Below are 15,342 nucleotides of genomic sequence, written 5' to 3' on the forward strand. Positions count from 1 at the left end.
GCGGCAGCAGCGGGAGGCCCCATTAGCTAAAGTGGTACCTCGGGTTAAGAACAGTTTCAGGTTAAGAACGGACCTCCAGAACGAATTAAGTTCTTAACCTGAGGTACCACTGTATGTGATCCACCTTTTCTGGAAAACCTTTGGAGCTATCCCCAGTATCTTAACTAAGCCAAAGTACATGCAATAGAAATAGTTGTATAGTCATACCTTGGGTTGAAGTAGCTTCGAGTTGAGCATTTTCGGGTTGTGCTCCGTGGCGACCCGGAAATAACGGAGCGCGTTACTTCCGGATTTCGCCATTCGTGCATGTGCAGACGCTCAAGATGATGTCATGCGCAGAAGCGGTGAATCACAACACGCGCGGATGCGGGTTGCGTTCGCTTCAGGATGTGAACGGGGCTCTGGAACAGATCCTGTTCGCATCCAGAGGTACCACTGTATTACATATACTCCTTTCCTTTTTAAGGAGATCAGGTGGCATAACTGACTCTATACTCCCATCTTCCCAGTAACCTACACTCACTGGTGGAGGAACCAGAGTGTGGAGGGAGCGGATCGCCCCTGGCACCACTATTCCAGTAGGGTGCCATCGCGATGGCCCCCCCAGACACGTGCCACGCACCCCCCCACGCACCAGACGCCACGCCCACACAGGTGCACGTCATGCCCCCCTGGGGGGGCGCCAGCCACACCCCCACCTGCTCTCCACCCCTGGTAGCGGAGCATGCAGCTTCACCACTGCCTACACTCTTAGATAATCATTATTTCAAGGTCACCTAGCAAACTTGATGCAGAATGTGGTTCTGAACCCAGGTCTCTGTTCTGGCTTTCCAATTGTGGGCTAATTGGGGGGGATGGGGAGAGAGAGGAAGCATTTCACTCCCATTCCCACAGTGTACAATTGTGAAGTAATAATCATTCATGTCCTGTTAGATACAAGTAAATGCACAATTTTTGAAATGTTCATTGATTTGTTAATGTTTGTCTGCCTGGTTGCGCAACAACATTCCCATAACCACAAGGCTTCCCCTTTCCAATTATTGACATCAAGATCACTCTACTGATGGATTCTTAAATATGTATGATGGAAGTCATCTTTAAAGCGGTAAGCCAGAAGCTAATTGGAAAAGAAGATGCACTTCATAATAGAAAAAGGACAAGTTGTCCTCGGTCAGTAGAATCTCTGCAGAAAGAAAGAAAATGTCTAAAGAAAGAAAAATTACTTTTATAAATACAGGAAGAAGTAGATTTCAAGGGACAGTAATGGAAACAATAACAGGAAGACAAATGGAAGTTTGCTAAATGGCCTTGGCATTTAGATCTGCTCTAGACTGTTTCTTAGGCTTGTAAGGATAACCTCACACTTGCCACCCTAAATTGGGAGGATTGTGAACAGTTTTTTTCCATCTGCAGAGGCATCTCGGGTAACATGGGTGGGGAAATTAGCAGTTCCCTATGATAGGATTCAGCAACTAGTCACCCTTCCCCTCCCAAGAGGGGTTTGGAAGAGCAGTCCATGCCAATCCATGCCAGTAGGCCTTTGCATCAATGCCATTTGAGTAAGTGGCAATGGGGTCCATCAGAGACCCACCCCATTCTCTATAAAAAAGCAACAACGGTCCTTTGCCCAAACTGGTTGCTGACTTCTGGGCCAGGGGTATGGTGATGAAGCAACCATGGTTCTGAGGGCCAAGAGGAGCTAGGCGGCAAATCTTTTGTCTGGACGCTTATCTGAGAGCTAGCCCTATTGAATCTAGAGTGAGACTTGCTTCTAAGTAAACATGAATAGGATCACACCGTTCGTCCTCCTGGCCAAACATGGAAGGAAAACTAATAATTAAAATAAATAAAAACCCGCATCTTCTAAAAAGCAGGGGTTTTGTTTACCAACGAGACCGCATGCTTTCATTTGTTAGGATGCTGCGTCCCCCCCCCCTCGCCCCACCACACACACACCTGAACGCCACCCACGTGACACGGTCCGGTCTAATGTTGTGAAAGCTGCAGGGAAGGAAGGACAGCACCATGATGATGAGCCAATGAAGCAGACCGGGGCGCGCTTTCTCCCTCCAAACCAGCCATCAATCCCGCATCGATCCCCGCCCTGTTTGTCCCAGAGCTCTGGGCAGACCTGCCCTATTGCCGCCGCGACCTTCCTCGTCCTCCCTCCAGCCGACGCCACAGTGGGAGGCAGGCTTGGGTGGGTGCGCCTGGATCGCGGGGAGGGGGGGGATGTTTCAGGGTAGATGAATCGATCCTGAGGTTTATTTATTTATTTGTTTGTTTTCCCCAAGGCAGGAGAGCCATGACATCACCCCTCCTGCATGCAAAGGCACAAAGGCGAGAAGCAGCTGCAGGAGGACGGTGAGGATGATGTTGCAGAGCTGGCCAAGGAGACCCGGCGCGGCGGCTGCTGCTCACGCTGCTCTCGCTTTCCTTTTCCTCTTCCTCCTCCGCCTCTAACTAAGCCTCCGGCTCGCCGCCTGCTTCTCCCCCCGATGCAGACGCCGGCCCTGGCTGCGCCCGTGCTCGTTGGGGGAACCGGGATCCAGCGCCGCCCTCGCCGCGCAGCATGCCCTGGGGGGTTGGCTTCGCCTCGTCCAGGTCGTGCGTGGTGGATCTCAGCCGGAACCAGAGCCTCTGGTGCGCGGGCTCCGACGAGCGCTTCTCCTTTTATGGGGAGATCGTCGCTTTCCCTCTGCAGGATTACGGCGGGGTCATGGCCGGGCTGGGGTCCGATTCGTGGTGGAAGAAAACCCTCTATCTGACCGGGGGAGCCTTGCTCGCCGCCGCCGCCTACCTGCTCCACGAGCTGCTGGCCATCAGGTGAGAGGGGGGCGCCTCCGGGGGGGGGTGTCTTTGGGGGAGAGAGATGGAGAGCTAAGAGGTGCAAAATAGCAGCAAGGGCACCCCTAGGGAGGAGAGTTGTTTTCCTAGGGTGGGGTGGGGGATTCCTTTTTGGGTGGGGGAAGGGACGGGTTGTGATCAGCCATCATGCATCGATCATATGGGTTCCAGGATACCCGCAGAAAGAGAAGCTGCACCTCCTTTGTTTCAATGTGGACCATCACAACTGCAGGCCTTAGTCTGAGCCCAAGGTCCATCAACCCCGGAACCTGTTTTCAGTGCCAGTGCTCCCGTGAAACGCTTGTCATGGGCCTCTGAGCATATGTAGAGTGTTTTTATGGCACTGAGTAAATGCAGCTGAAGGGTGGGGGGCTTCCAGGTGCGATTTGCAGACAGGTTTTCATGCCCCCCCCCCATGAATAAAGGTGAGTTTTATAATACGCTTCAAGCTGATCAGGCCATGCCAACTATGTTTTAAGGTTAGGGGCCATGGAAAAATAATATCCCAATATTAATATATGCACAGGTCTTAAATGCTAGCAGTTGATGTGGACACTTCGTAGGGGTGTGGTTTGTTTTGGGTTTCTTGCAATGTGGTTATTATGGAGTACTTGACACACAGCCAAATAATACTGGTTGGGCATACAGAATAGTAGTCCCCATGGTCAGCCTTCTGACAAATAGGGCTTGCACTGGAGACTTCTTGGTGGGTTGTGGCATTGGTTTATATGGTCCTCTCTACCCTATTATAGGTATGTGTTTATGCTGCAAAGCATATGATATGAGCACCAAATATTACAGAAATGGGTGTAGAAAACAGGGAGAGGGGGAGAATCAGAGCGTAAACTTCCGTTACCTCATTTTCATGTATTGGATAGCAACTCCATTCAGTTGGGATGCACCTTCTGTTATCTCTGCTTCTGTTATCATTTTGAGTCATAATACGTCTCCCTTACAAAACTGCTTACTGTGGGATTTTTCCATGGCACACAGCTGTCCATTCCCTGTCCTTCACTAGTGTTTCACATTTTAAACTCTAAATGATGAGTGTGTTGTCGGAGGGGCCAGAGGCAAAAGTGATTGAAGAAGCAAATGTAAATTTCACAATGATACACTAGGCTAGTTTCCAGGCAACCAAGGGGCATTATGGGAGTTCCACAAAACATTTCAGCCAGGAAAAGACACTCAAGAGAGATATGAAGTAGGACTGGGGAAAGGCCCAAGGGCCAGACAGGGAAGCCCGAGGGGCTGCATTTGGCTCCCAGGCTTGTAGTTCCTCATTGCTCTAAGTCTTCAAGTTCCACCCAAACATAGCAGTTCCACTAAGTATCTGGTCAGCCTCTAACTTTCTGGCAATGCTACTTCTTTGGGGAAGGTATTAGGAGGTGGTAATGGTGGGATGAACCCAGACCCAAAAAACTTCCTGCTAGTCCCACTGCCATAAATAAGTCACCACATCCTCCACACACCCCTCTCTCTTTTGCAACTGGAGAATCAGTTAGTGTTTCTCATCTGAGACATGTTTACATTCTCCCACAGTTGCTGAATTGTACCCCAACCCCTCCAAAGCTGTCCCAGATCTGCGAAGCACCTTTCTTACACTCCCTTACCTTCAGACACGAGGGTTTGTTGACATAAAAGTCAATATAGATGTGCCTACTACTTCAAAATGATACCATCTCCATCTATTTGCAATGGTCTTCTTTCACTGTAGTGTAGCTTGCTGTAAATGCCACAAGCAGCTTAAAATGAGAGACCAGCAATGTTTAGATAAATTATGCAGCTGTGATTGTCATAGGCCAGAACCTGAAATTAACAACTGGTGCCATAGTTGGTCTTTATTATTCTTGTAAACTATATTAAATAACTGTAGCATGAGTCCTGGCTGTCTTGGGACAGCACCTGGCAAACTATTTCTCCTATAGATCTAGATGATAAATATGGAGTGGTGGTGATGGAGGCAACATCCAGAGATTATTGGGACAGATTTATTCTGGTAGACAAAGGAGCCATCCTTGCACAAAACAGGAGTAAACAGATTGATATCTGTGACATCTGAGAACTGTTGCAAATTGCCACGAGAGAAACAAGAACAATTAAAGATGGAAATGCATACCTTTATTCTACAATTTTGAGTAAGCTTGTAAAATGAATTAGGTGGATTTATCCTGAATTGCTGTTTGTGCTGGCCTGAGTCATCAGAGGAGAAGACTCTTGTAACACTGGTTAGTCAGTGCTCCAGAAAATCATTAGAGATTTTGCTGTGGTTGCAATCAGGAAATGGAGCACTGTAGTAATTTATGCACTCATTTAGGTCTTTGACACCAAGCAAGGCCAACATCACCTATCTGTTGCAGTAGAGATGAGAGCAGAGTGTCACTCTACGCACAAGTGAAAGTACCTGATAAGGGATTGTGCCCTTTAGGTTTCTTCTGGTTACTAAGCAAGGGGAGAGATAATTTTGGCTCCCTAAAAACAACAACTTTGGCTCCCTAAAAAAAGTTCAACAACTCTGGTAAATACAATGCGTAGATCACTGCCAGTTTTTTTAGTGGGAGTAGATTGCAGTCTCTCAGAAGTTGGACACCCCTGATCTAGGCCAACCCCCTATAGTGCAGGAATATGCAGCTGTGCTGTATGGGAATTGAACCTGCAACCTTGGAGTTATCAGCACCACAGTCTCTAACCAACTGTGGTTAAAGACACTCAGCAATTCTTTTTGTAGCAGGAGCTGGTGGAAGCTCAAAAGCACTGAGGAAGGCGAGTGGAGTGAGATTTCTTCCTTATTCCAAGGATGAGGTAAACAGTGCTTCAGAGTCCAGTGTAGACATTCCCCACCCCATCTCAGAGGATGTTGAGCTTGCCACAGATAAGACACAGGTATCCATCAGGAGAAGGGTGAATGGGAAGAAAAAAGAGCCAGAGGGCATTCTTGTTTCACTCTAACCAACTTTGCATTCTTTGTAACTATATTTACTGCAATAAACAACACAGCCTTAAGGCCAATATCTGTTCCCTGGCATTAGTACAATGATACTTTCTGTAGCTGAAGCTAGACTGGACTGTGTCTATGGGAAATTTTGATATCCGGACATTGCATTAAGAGCTCAACCTGTTGGAATGGAATTTTCTAAAAGTGCTGGGTGGAGATACTTAGGTTAGACACACATAGTGATGAACAGTTGTGTGTCATGCATATAATGGTAAGTATATTTGCAGGCGAACCTCTGGGGCCAGAGTTCATGGTGAAGTCACTGGGTACCAAACTGATGCCTGACAGCAAGTGGAAGGTTTACTGTAGCTTTGATAAGGTCTCCTAGTTAATGAAGATCTGCCTTTGTGCTACACAAGGGAAGGACATTGCTACTTAGTCCTATGTATCCTTACTGCCTTATCGCTACGTTTTATCTTCACTGTTCTTTTAATGGTGTTTTTGGTTATATTTGTTCACCTCCCTGATATCTTTGATGATGGGTGACTTATAAATCTTAATAAAATAAAAATAAATAGGATCCCAACATCATACAGTTTAAATAAGATGTACAGTGGTACCTTGGGTTACAGACGCTTCAGGTTACAGACTCCACTAACCCAGAAATAGTACCTTGGGTTAAGAACGTTGCTTCAGGATGAGGACAGAAATCTCGCGGCAGTGGTGTGGCGGCGGCGGGAGGCCCCATTAGCTAAAGTGGTACCTCAGGTTAAGAACAGTTTCAGGTTAAGAACAGACTCCAAAACGAATTAAGTTCTTAACTTGAGGTACCACTGTACCTAGATTTTATAACCCTTTAATTCCAACTCGTTCCTTTCACCTACTTTTATGGTCTTCAATAACTGAGTATAGGCATGGGATGAACAGACCAGAAGACTTGCATTAGTTTATTAAAACTTATTTAATAAAATCTACATTTATTTAAGCCAACAAGTGTTGTTAAATAGGTGATTACTTTTAGTCACCTTACAAATTGTTGCTGTAAAGTTGTTATTGTTGCTCAATATTCCCTTGTTTTCATCACTGTGCAAAACCAATAGCCAGTTCTCCCTTTCTCCTTCCCTGGTTAACTCATGGGCTTCAGTTGCAAGTCTTCTCTGTGGTCAGGGTCTCACTGAAAATATATACTGGATTGTAAAATAGCCTCTTAGCTGTTACTCACACTCGACTCCACCTCTTTCAACTATGGCTGCCCCTCCAATAGATTTGCTGCAGCTCTCATCTCAAGTCTTCCTTCTGGTCAGCTACTCAATGGCCAGGGCTCATGCACAATGATGTCAGTTACCTCCTGAAGTATTCCTGTAGCTGAGTGTCAGCTGCTGTCACTTTGGCCAGTAATTATTCTGGAGAACTGAAATTAGAATGCCCTCACACTGCCTTCCCTCTGTGTCTGCCTTTAGTGATTCTATGCTAACCTTCTGCCTCTTTCTAGTCTCTTCACTCTCTGACCAACTGTTCTCTCATGATTGGCTCCATACAGGGCAGTCCTTCCTTTCCCTTTTTCCTTTCCCTGCTTCTGTTCCCTTCCTCCACTCCTGCCAGAATCCTCTGAGCAATCTTCAGAGTTCTCTCTGCACTTCTGAATCCCCATTAGCCTATAAACGTGAGGACGAATGATCTCTGAATAGATTGTCTGCTAAAGAACCTATGACAATTTGACCCTTTTCCATTCTCCTGACCCATATAACCACAAGATTCTTTTGTTAACTGAAGCCTTGCAAGTATGTAACAAAAAACACAATATTTTGAAACTGTTATTGGCCTAACCGTTTCTTAGCAGACTCCCTTCTGAACCCAAGCACTTTGTGTTTTTCCTGGCTCTCTGGACAGGCGCCGGAGGCCAGATTCTTTCCTCTCCTCTCATCCTGCCCCAATTGACGCAGTGGACAATTTTCATCCAAACAGTATGCATATCACAACAATATTATTGTATTTGGACTTTACCTTAACTGTGAAGTTTCTTCACAGAGCTACTGTCAGGTTGACTTTGGTAAAGTATATGAAATCCTGTAAGAGATTAGGAGAAGCACAGTAATAAATACTGTTGTTGTCATAGGACTAGCTGTGACTAGCTTTGTCTAACAGTGACTAGTTGTCATAGGACTAGCTTTGAGTTGTGTGGGACAAAGGCTCATAGTAAGAGTTTAATTCTATCAATCTCTTCATCCTCATAGCAACTGAAGCCCCCTATAACCAGAATTCCTTTTGGGTTATCCAGCTTTTATATATCCACAAGTTTTATATGTATCCCATCTCATTAAAATCAATGGGATTATAGAATGTGGGAATCTGATTAGCACCACTGAGGGAAATAATCTATGAAAACAAAGGATTTGCGAGGCTTCCGGTCAGCTGCGATCCCAGCGCAAGCAGGGTTTTACACCGTGAGGTGAGAACCCGAGCTATTTTGAGGGATAGGGGTGTCTCCAGGGCGCGGAGACCCCCAAAACTCCTTTGAAGGGTGTTCAAGGAGTCTAGTCCTCGGTACGACCGAAAGAAGGATCAAACCGGCTACCAGGTACCCGAGAAAGGCGAAGAGTGTAGCGGAGAGATCCAGCGGGTCTAGAGGAGCCATTTTCTAGCCTTCAAATAGCGAAGCCCTGCGCTTGCAGGGAGAGCGGCTTGCTCTCAAAGAAAAAGAAACCCGATACCTGCAACTTTGTAGCTAAGAGCAGCAACAAGGAAGTCTTGGGGAACAGAGAGAGGAAAACGGAGTTCAGTCGATAGCCGAAGTCAATTTAAACGCGGCGAGAAACCAGTGCTAAAGAGAGTGAGTAATCTGCCCGGGCGGTAACGTGGTTCCCTTTTAAGCCCTCTCTCCCCCTCCGGAGAAACAAACGTTAAAACACAAAGGAAGATTTACAACCGTGGAGGAGTGGAGGAGCTCGGAAAGGGTCCAGGAAAAGAGAGGGCTGGCGTCCTTGATGAACAGGAGGTTAAAAGTAGGAAAAAGGACGCTCTCTTCTTTTGTGCTTTAATGCTATATATGTGAGTGGAAATCTTGGAAGAGAAGCACCAGACGCCATTTGGAACCTGAGAGAGAAGTTTGTGGGAACAGGGAAAAAAGAGGACAGTGTTCTTTGATATTTGCTAGCTTGCATCGGGAACTGCTTGGGTAGAGCCACATTCCCTCTGTTAAATCTGAAGACGGAGGTTTGAGGTTAGAAAACGCTAAATTTTTAAGAGACTAAGGTTACTTTAAGAACCAGCGAGATCGTGTGCTGACTTGACGAACTTTTGAAAATAAGATGGAGGAGATGGTGTGAGTCGTGACTAATCCCCCCCCACTCATTCTCCCTCCCTCTCTCCCTCCCCCCTACCTGACCACCCAGCACTCATTTCTTTAGGTTTAAATGCCTCCTTGCTATTGAGCTTTTTGAAGCCTTCCTAGCTCTTGGATTAACTAATAGAGGACTAGTTGGGTCGGGAGAGGAGAAGAAGCGTGTGTTTCTGGGACCATCACATACTTAAAGGAAATATCCTCACAACAGGAACCAAGTACTGGCCGATAAGTGAGATTACGATTGAGATAGTGAAGACACACGACGTACTATTACGGATCAACTGTTCTGCCCCTGATTTTTGCATATGGTTTTACTGATTATGGATTTGTGTTTTTTTGTGGGGAGTACATAGAGATAGTAAATGTAAATCCCAGCAAGGAAGGAAAGTGAAAAGTGAAAATAAAGAAACAGTGGGAGGTACTAAGAGAGGGTGGGAGAGAGGGAGGGGTATAAAGGTATAAAGGGGTAAGATGTCTCATACGAAGAAAGGAACGAATGGGGGAACCCCAGGAGAGAGGAGGGGCTCGAAACAGGAGGTGGATTTTAAGTCGGATATTCTGAAAATGTTTGCAGAAATTAAGCAAAGCCAAGCTAACGTAGAGCATAAGTTAGAATTGGTGGACAAAAGAATTGGGATATTAGATAAAAAAATGGAGGAAACTGTGAATGAACTAAAGGGCCAAGTAAAAGAAATATCTAGGAGGACGCAGCTCACAGAAGAAGGATTAAAAAGGACAAAGGGGGAGATAAGAGATATTAAGAGGGATAAGGAAAAGATCAAATCAGATGTAATGGAGTTAAGTAGGACACAGGAAGAGATAAAAGATATTATAGCGATGAATGAACTAAGGCAGAGGGGGGTGAACCTGAGGCTGAGAGCGGTCTCAGAGACACAGAATGAAAATGTTAAAGAAAGATTGACGAAGGAGCTAGCGGAATGGATGGGTATATCAGTGGAAGAAATGGCCAATAGTGTACTGAACGCATTTAGAATGCGGGTCAATGCAACAAAAGCAAAGAGATTCACAGGTGACTGTTTGATTACTTTCAAAAATAAAGAAATGAGAGACAGGATCCTTCAAAGGAACAGAGAAAAGAGATTGAATATAGACGGGAATTACATAATTTTGTTTAAAGATATCCCAATTAGATTACTTAAAAAGAGAGACTCTTATAAACCCCTGGTGCAGACATTGAGGAAAAATAAGATTGAGTTCAGGTGGGAATTCCCGGAAGGGATATCATTTACATACAGAGGTAAAAGACATAAGCTTATAAACCAAGAAGAAACTGGGAAATTCCTTAGGAAATACAAGGAGCTAAAAACGGAGGAGCAAGAATTAGGGAGAGGAGAGAGGGCCCCATCAGGAGAACCAAGAGTGCTAGAGGAGGGAGAAGAGGAGGGGAGTGGGTCGGGAGAGGAAGAAGAAGAGGAAGTGGAAGATTCTGAGAATATATAACTGATAGGAAGATTCTAAAGAGTAACGAAAGGAAAAGCTAAGCATTATGGGATTAAAAATTTGGAATTGGAACATAAATGGGATGAACGACAAAAAAAAGAGAAATAAAATTGAACAATGTTTGAAAAGGAAAAATTTGGACATTATCTGTCTTCAGGAGACGCATGTGGCCAGAAAGCATAGAAAGGTGTTGATTAATAAACGGCTAGGAAATGAGTTTGAAACCCTGGATAGGGTAAAGAAAAGAGGTGTGGTACTGTATATTAGTAGTAAAATAGAAGCTAAAACAATGTTCAAAGATGAGGAAGGGAGGATGATAGGGGTCAATATCAACTGGCAAGGAGAAAAGATGCTGGTAGTAGGGATCTATGCCCCGAATGGTAGTAAAAATGAATTTTTTAAAAGATTAGAAGAAAAACTAATGGAGTATGTCGATCAAAAAATAATCCTAATGGGGGATATGAATGCAGTCGTCTCGCCTGATATGGATAGACTTAGAGACGGAACAAACAGAGAGGGGAAACTACCAAAATCTTTTTTCGCCTTAGCGGAAAACTGCAGTTTAGTGGACATCTGGCGCCTCAGACACCCACTCGAGAAACAATTCACTTTCTATTCAGAACCTAACCAATCACTCTCACGAATAGACCAGATTTGGATCTCAAAAGATCTATGTCCAAGAGTTAAACTTATAGAAATAAGACCGAAAGTAATATCAGATCACAATCCATTAGAGATAGAACTAGAAAGCTTAGAGAAGAGACCCTTTAGATGGAGATTAAAGGACTATTTGTTAGATGATCAGAAAGTGGTGGAAACGGCAAAGGAAAAATTGACAGAGTACTTTAAGGATAACTGTGATAAAGGAACAAAAGAGAGCGTAATCTGGGATGCAAGTAAGGCAGTAATAAGAGGGTACTTCATACAACAGAATGCAATTAAAAATAGAAATAGAGAGAAAAATAAAGAAGAGATCCTCAGACAGATAATGGCAAATGAACAAAAGTTAGTCCAGAAGCCTAACTGCCCAAAGACAAAAGAAAAAATAAAAATACTGCAAACCCAGTTTGCCACAATAATAAACAGAGAGGTAGAGTGGAACATTAAAAGATTTAGACAAAGAAACTTTGAATTTGCGAACAAACCAGGGAAATGGCTTGCCTGGCAAATCAAAAAAAGGAAAGAGCAAGGGACAATCAATAAAATAATAACAGACGGGGAAGAAAGAACTGATCCCAGAGGAATAAGGAGTGAGTTTCTTAATTATTATAGAAATTTGTATAAAGATCAAGAGAGAGTTGCCCCAAGGAAGATAGAAAGATTCTTAAAGGAAAAAGGGGGACAAAAAATTCCAGCAGAAGGGAAACAAAGACTGAATACCCCAATTGAAAATGAGGAAATAGAGGAGGTAATTAGAGACCTAAAGAGGGGCAAAGCACCAGGCCCTGACGGATTTACTGCAGGATATTACAAAGAAATGAAATCTATTTTGGTGGGACCTTTGAAAAAGACTATGAACATCATCTTAAAGGAAGGAGAAATCCCAGAGACCTGGAAGGAAGCATACATCACGTTCCTCCCCAAACAAGACGCGGATTTAACCCAGGTTAAAAACTATAGACCAATCTCACTGCTGAACACGGATTATAAGATATTCGCAGGAATCCTGGCAAAAAGGTTAAAAAATGTGTTAGTAGATATTATTCATACGGACCAGGCAGGATTCCTGCCAGGTCGGCAGATGAGGGATAATACAAGACATATTATTGATATGTTAGAATTTTTGTCTGTTAGGATTGATAAGCAAGTCACAATGATGTTTATTGACGCCGAAAAGGCGTTTGATAATGTGATATGGAACTTTATGTTGAGAAATCTAGAATATATGGATGTAGGTAACAACTTCTTCAACGGGGTAAGGGCAATATATACTGAACAAAAGGCCAAACTGATTGTAAATGGTACGGTTACGGAAGAGATAAAAATAAGGAAGGGCACAAGACAGGGCTGTCCGCTCTCCCCGTTACTATTTATAACAGTGTTAGAAGTACTCTTAAACTCGATAAGACAAAATGGAAATATAAAAGGAGTAACGTTAGGAAAGAATGTGTATAAAACTAAGGCCTTTGCCGATGATTTGATAGTGATGACAGAAGACCCTATAACCTCAGTAGAAGAAATCTTGAAGGAAATAGAATCATTCGGAGAAGTGGCTGGGTTTAAACTAAATAAGAAAAAAACAAAAATGATATATAAAAACGTAGATTCAAGGACAATAGAGGCAATCCAACAGCAATCACAGATAGAGACGGTCAAAAAGGTCAAGTACCTCGGCATCTGGCTAACACCTAAAAATATAGACCTATATAAAAATAACTACGAGCCGATGTGGAGGGAAGTAAAGAGAGACTTAGAAAAATGGGGACGGTTAAAATTGTCAATGTGGGGAAGGATGAATATGATCAAGATGAATGTTTTATCAAGACTAATGTTCCTATTCCAGTCTATCCCTATAATAAAAGGGTGCAGGATTTTCAAAGAATGGCAAAGGACAATTTCGAGGTTTATATGGCAGGGCAAAAAACCCAGGATTCAATTTAAATTACTAACAGATGTAAAGGAAAGGGGGGGCTTTGCCCTGCCAGACCTGAAATTATACTATGAGGCATCTTGCCTAAGTTGGTTAAAAGATTGGGTTAAATTGGAAAATACGGAGCTCCTCGATCTGGAGGGCTTCGATAACTACTTTGGATGGCATGCCTATTTATGGAAGAACAAAATGAAAGCACATAAGGGGTTTGGTAATCATATATTTAGAGGACCGCTAATCGAAGTGTGGGAAAGATATAAAAATGTGTTAGAACCGAAAACACCACACTGGTTATCACCCCTTGAAATAACAAGCATAAAAACGATCAATATGAGAAGCAACTGGGCAACATATAACCAGTTAGTTATCAAAGTGGATGGGAAATGGAGAACAAAACCTTATGAACAGATAAAAGAGTATGTTTACGATTGGCTTCATCACCAACAGATTAACCAGATGCTTAGCAGAGACATCAAGGAAAGAGGCTATGCGGACAATGACTCGAAATTTCAGACGGAAATAATAAATAATAAAGTGAAAAACATATCCAAGTTGTATAGGATGCTGCTAGACTGGAATTTAGCAGACGAGGAAGTTAAATCAGTGATGATCCGCTGGGCAAAAGATATAGGGCATAGTATACAATTCGAGGACTGGGAAAGATTATGGAGAGACGGGTTGAATTTTACGGCGTGTACTGTGATAAAGGAAAATGTCATGAAGATGGTTTACAGGTGGCACCTGACACCCATGAAACTTTCAAAGATGTATAAGGTGGATAATAAGTGCTGGAGGTGTAAAGATGCAGTGGGCTCCTTTTACCACATGTGGTGGGAGTGTGGAAGGGTAAAGCTGTTTTGGGAGAAGGTTTATACCGAATTAAAAAAGATACTAAAGTACACGTTTGTAAAGAAACCAGAAATTTTCTTATTAGGGATGCTAAGACAAGAAATAAAAAAGGAGGATCGCAGATTGGTATACTATGCGGTAACAGCAGCAAGGGTTTTAATAGCTCAGAGGTGGAAACAGCAGGAAATCCCAACAACGGAGGAGTGGAGATCTAAACTATCGGAGTATGCAGAACTCGATAAATTAACGGGGAAAATTAGATATATAAAAGACCAAGTGTTCATTAAGGATTGGGGAAAGTACGCAGATTATCTGGAAGGTATTAGTGATGGACAAATAACGCTAAAGGGATTTAAAGATGCACTGTGATAGACTACGGGTTATTGGGTAAGGAAAAGAGAGAACAAAATTGGAGACAATGACAATAACAATATAGAAGATGAAACGTGTAACTTTATTTATTGCTTCGAACGACTTGCGGCCAAGCTGAAGGAAGTCCTGAAAGAAACAGCTATGTTATAGGAGATTGTAAAAACAATAATTATGTGTACCTTTTACTTGTTTCTTTTGTTTTTTCTGTATGTTCTTTCTTTTTTGTGTTGTTGTCTTTGTTATATGTGTGTTATCTTTGTTTTTCTTTTTATGGAATAATCAATAAAAAAGAATTTAAAAAAAAAAAAAAAGAAAACAAAGGATTTGCTGATCTGCATGTTTTAGTTTTCATGAATTAACAAGGTTTTCGTATCATTTTAATGCATGTGGCAGTTACCCAACCAAAGTGGGTGGGTGTTGTACATTATATTCAGGGCTCCATGTGTTTTATTTATTTTAAAATTCAAGATAGCCACATACAGGAACTTTGTCTGCATGCATTTTACTTACTAAGTACACTTGCATATACCTGCATAACTTCTGTTCACTTGTAGGACAGGCAAAGAGCTGTGCAAGGCACTGGGGCCGCATTATCTTGGCCACTTCTTCCCCTGCCCTCTGCCAGTGTCTTAAGTAGCCCTGCCATGTGGCAGACTTGGGGCAGCATTGAAGAAATTAGTTCCATTAGCACAAGGATTTCCGTTTGCTGAATGGAACTTCCTCTTCCTGTGTTCTTCCTTTTTGCTCTGGTTCCTCCCCCACCCCTTTGGAGCAGATTTGTGTGGGCACACAGGGCAATGAAAGGGAGGGGAAGATCAATTGCACAAATGGAAATCCTTATGTTGACAGAACTACTTTTCTGGACACCGCTTTCAGGCAGTGGACCTCATGCACCATTAAGCCTGGGGGCTGTGTGAGTGGGTGGACGTGTGCATTGCACACCTGTTT

At 43.4% G+C, this 15,342-nt stretch overlaps 1 protein-coding gene across 3 annotated transcripts in view; it reads left to right on the plus strand.

The window, feature by feature from the left end:
• The first annotated feature begins 1,969 nt into the window (after positions 1–1,969).
• Positions 1,970–15,342, plus strand: part of FAXC (failed axon connections homolog, metaxin like GST domain containing) — a 36,422-nt gene continuing 23,049 nt past the window's right edge. Inside the window, exons 1-2 of one of the 3 annotated variants that reach the window (XM_028723027.2) lie at positions 1,970–2,200; positions 2,295–2,826. In XM_028723027.2, the coding sequence (XP_028578860.2) occupies positions 2,573–2,826 (254 nt within the window). In that variant the 5' untranslated portion in view covers positions 1,970–2,200; positions 2,295–2,572. The other 2 variants (XM_028723029.2, XM_077926144.1) reach the window with 2 other exon arrangements.

Source organism: Podarcis muralis, chromosome 3 (assembly GCF_964188315.1).
Source record: "Podarcis muralis chromosome 3, rPodMur119.hap1.1, whole genome shotgun sequence".
Classification (NCBI taxonomy): Eukaryota; Metazoa; Chordata; class Lepidosauria; order Squamata; family Lacertidae; genus Podarcis; species Podarcis muralis.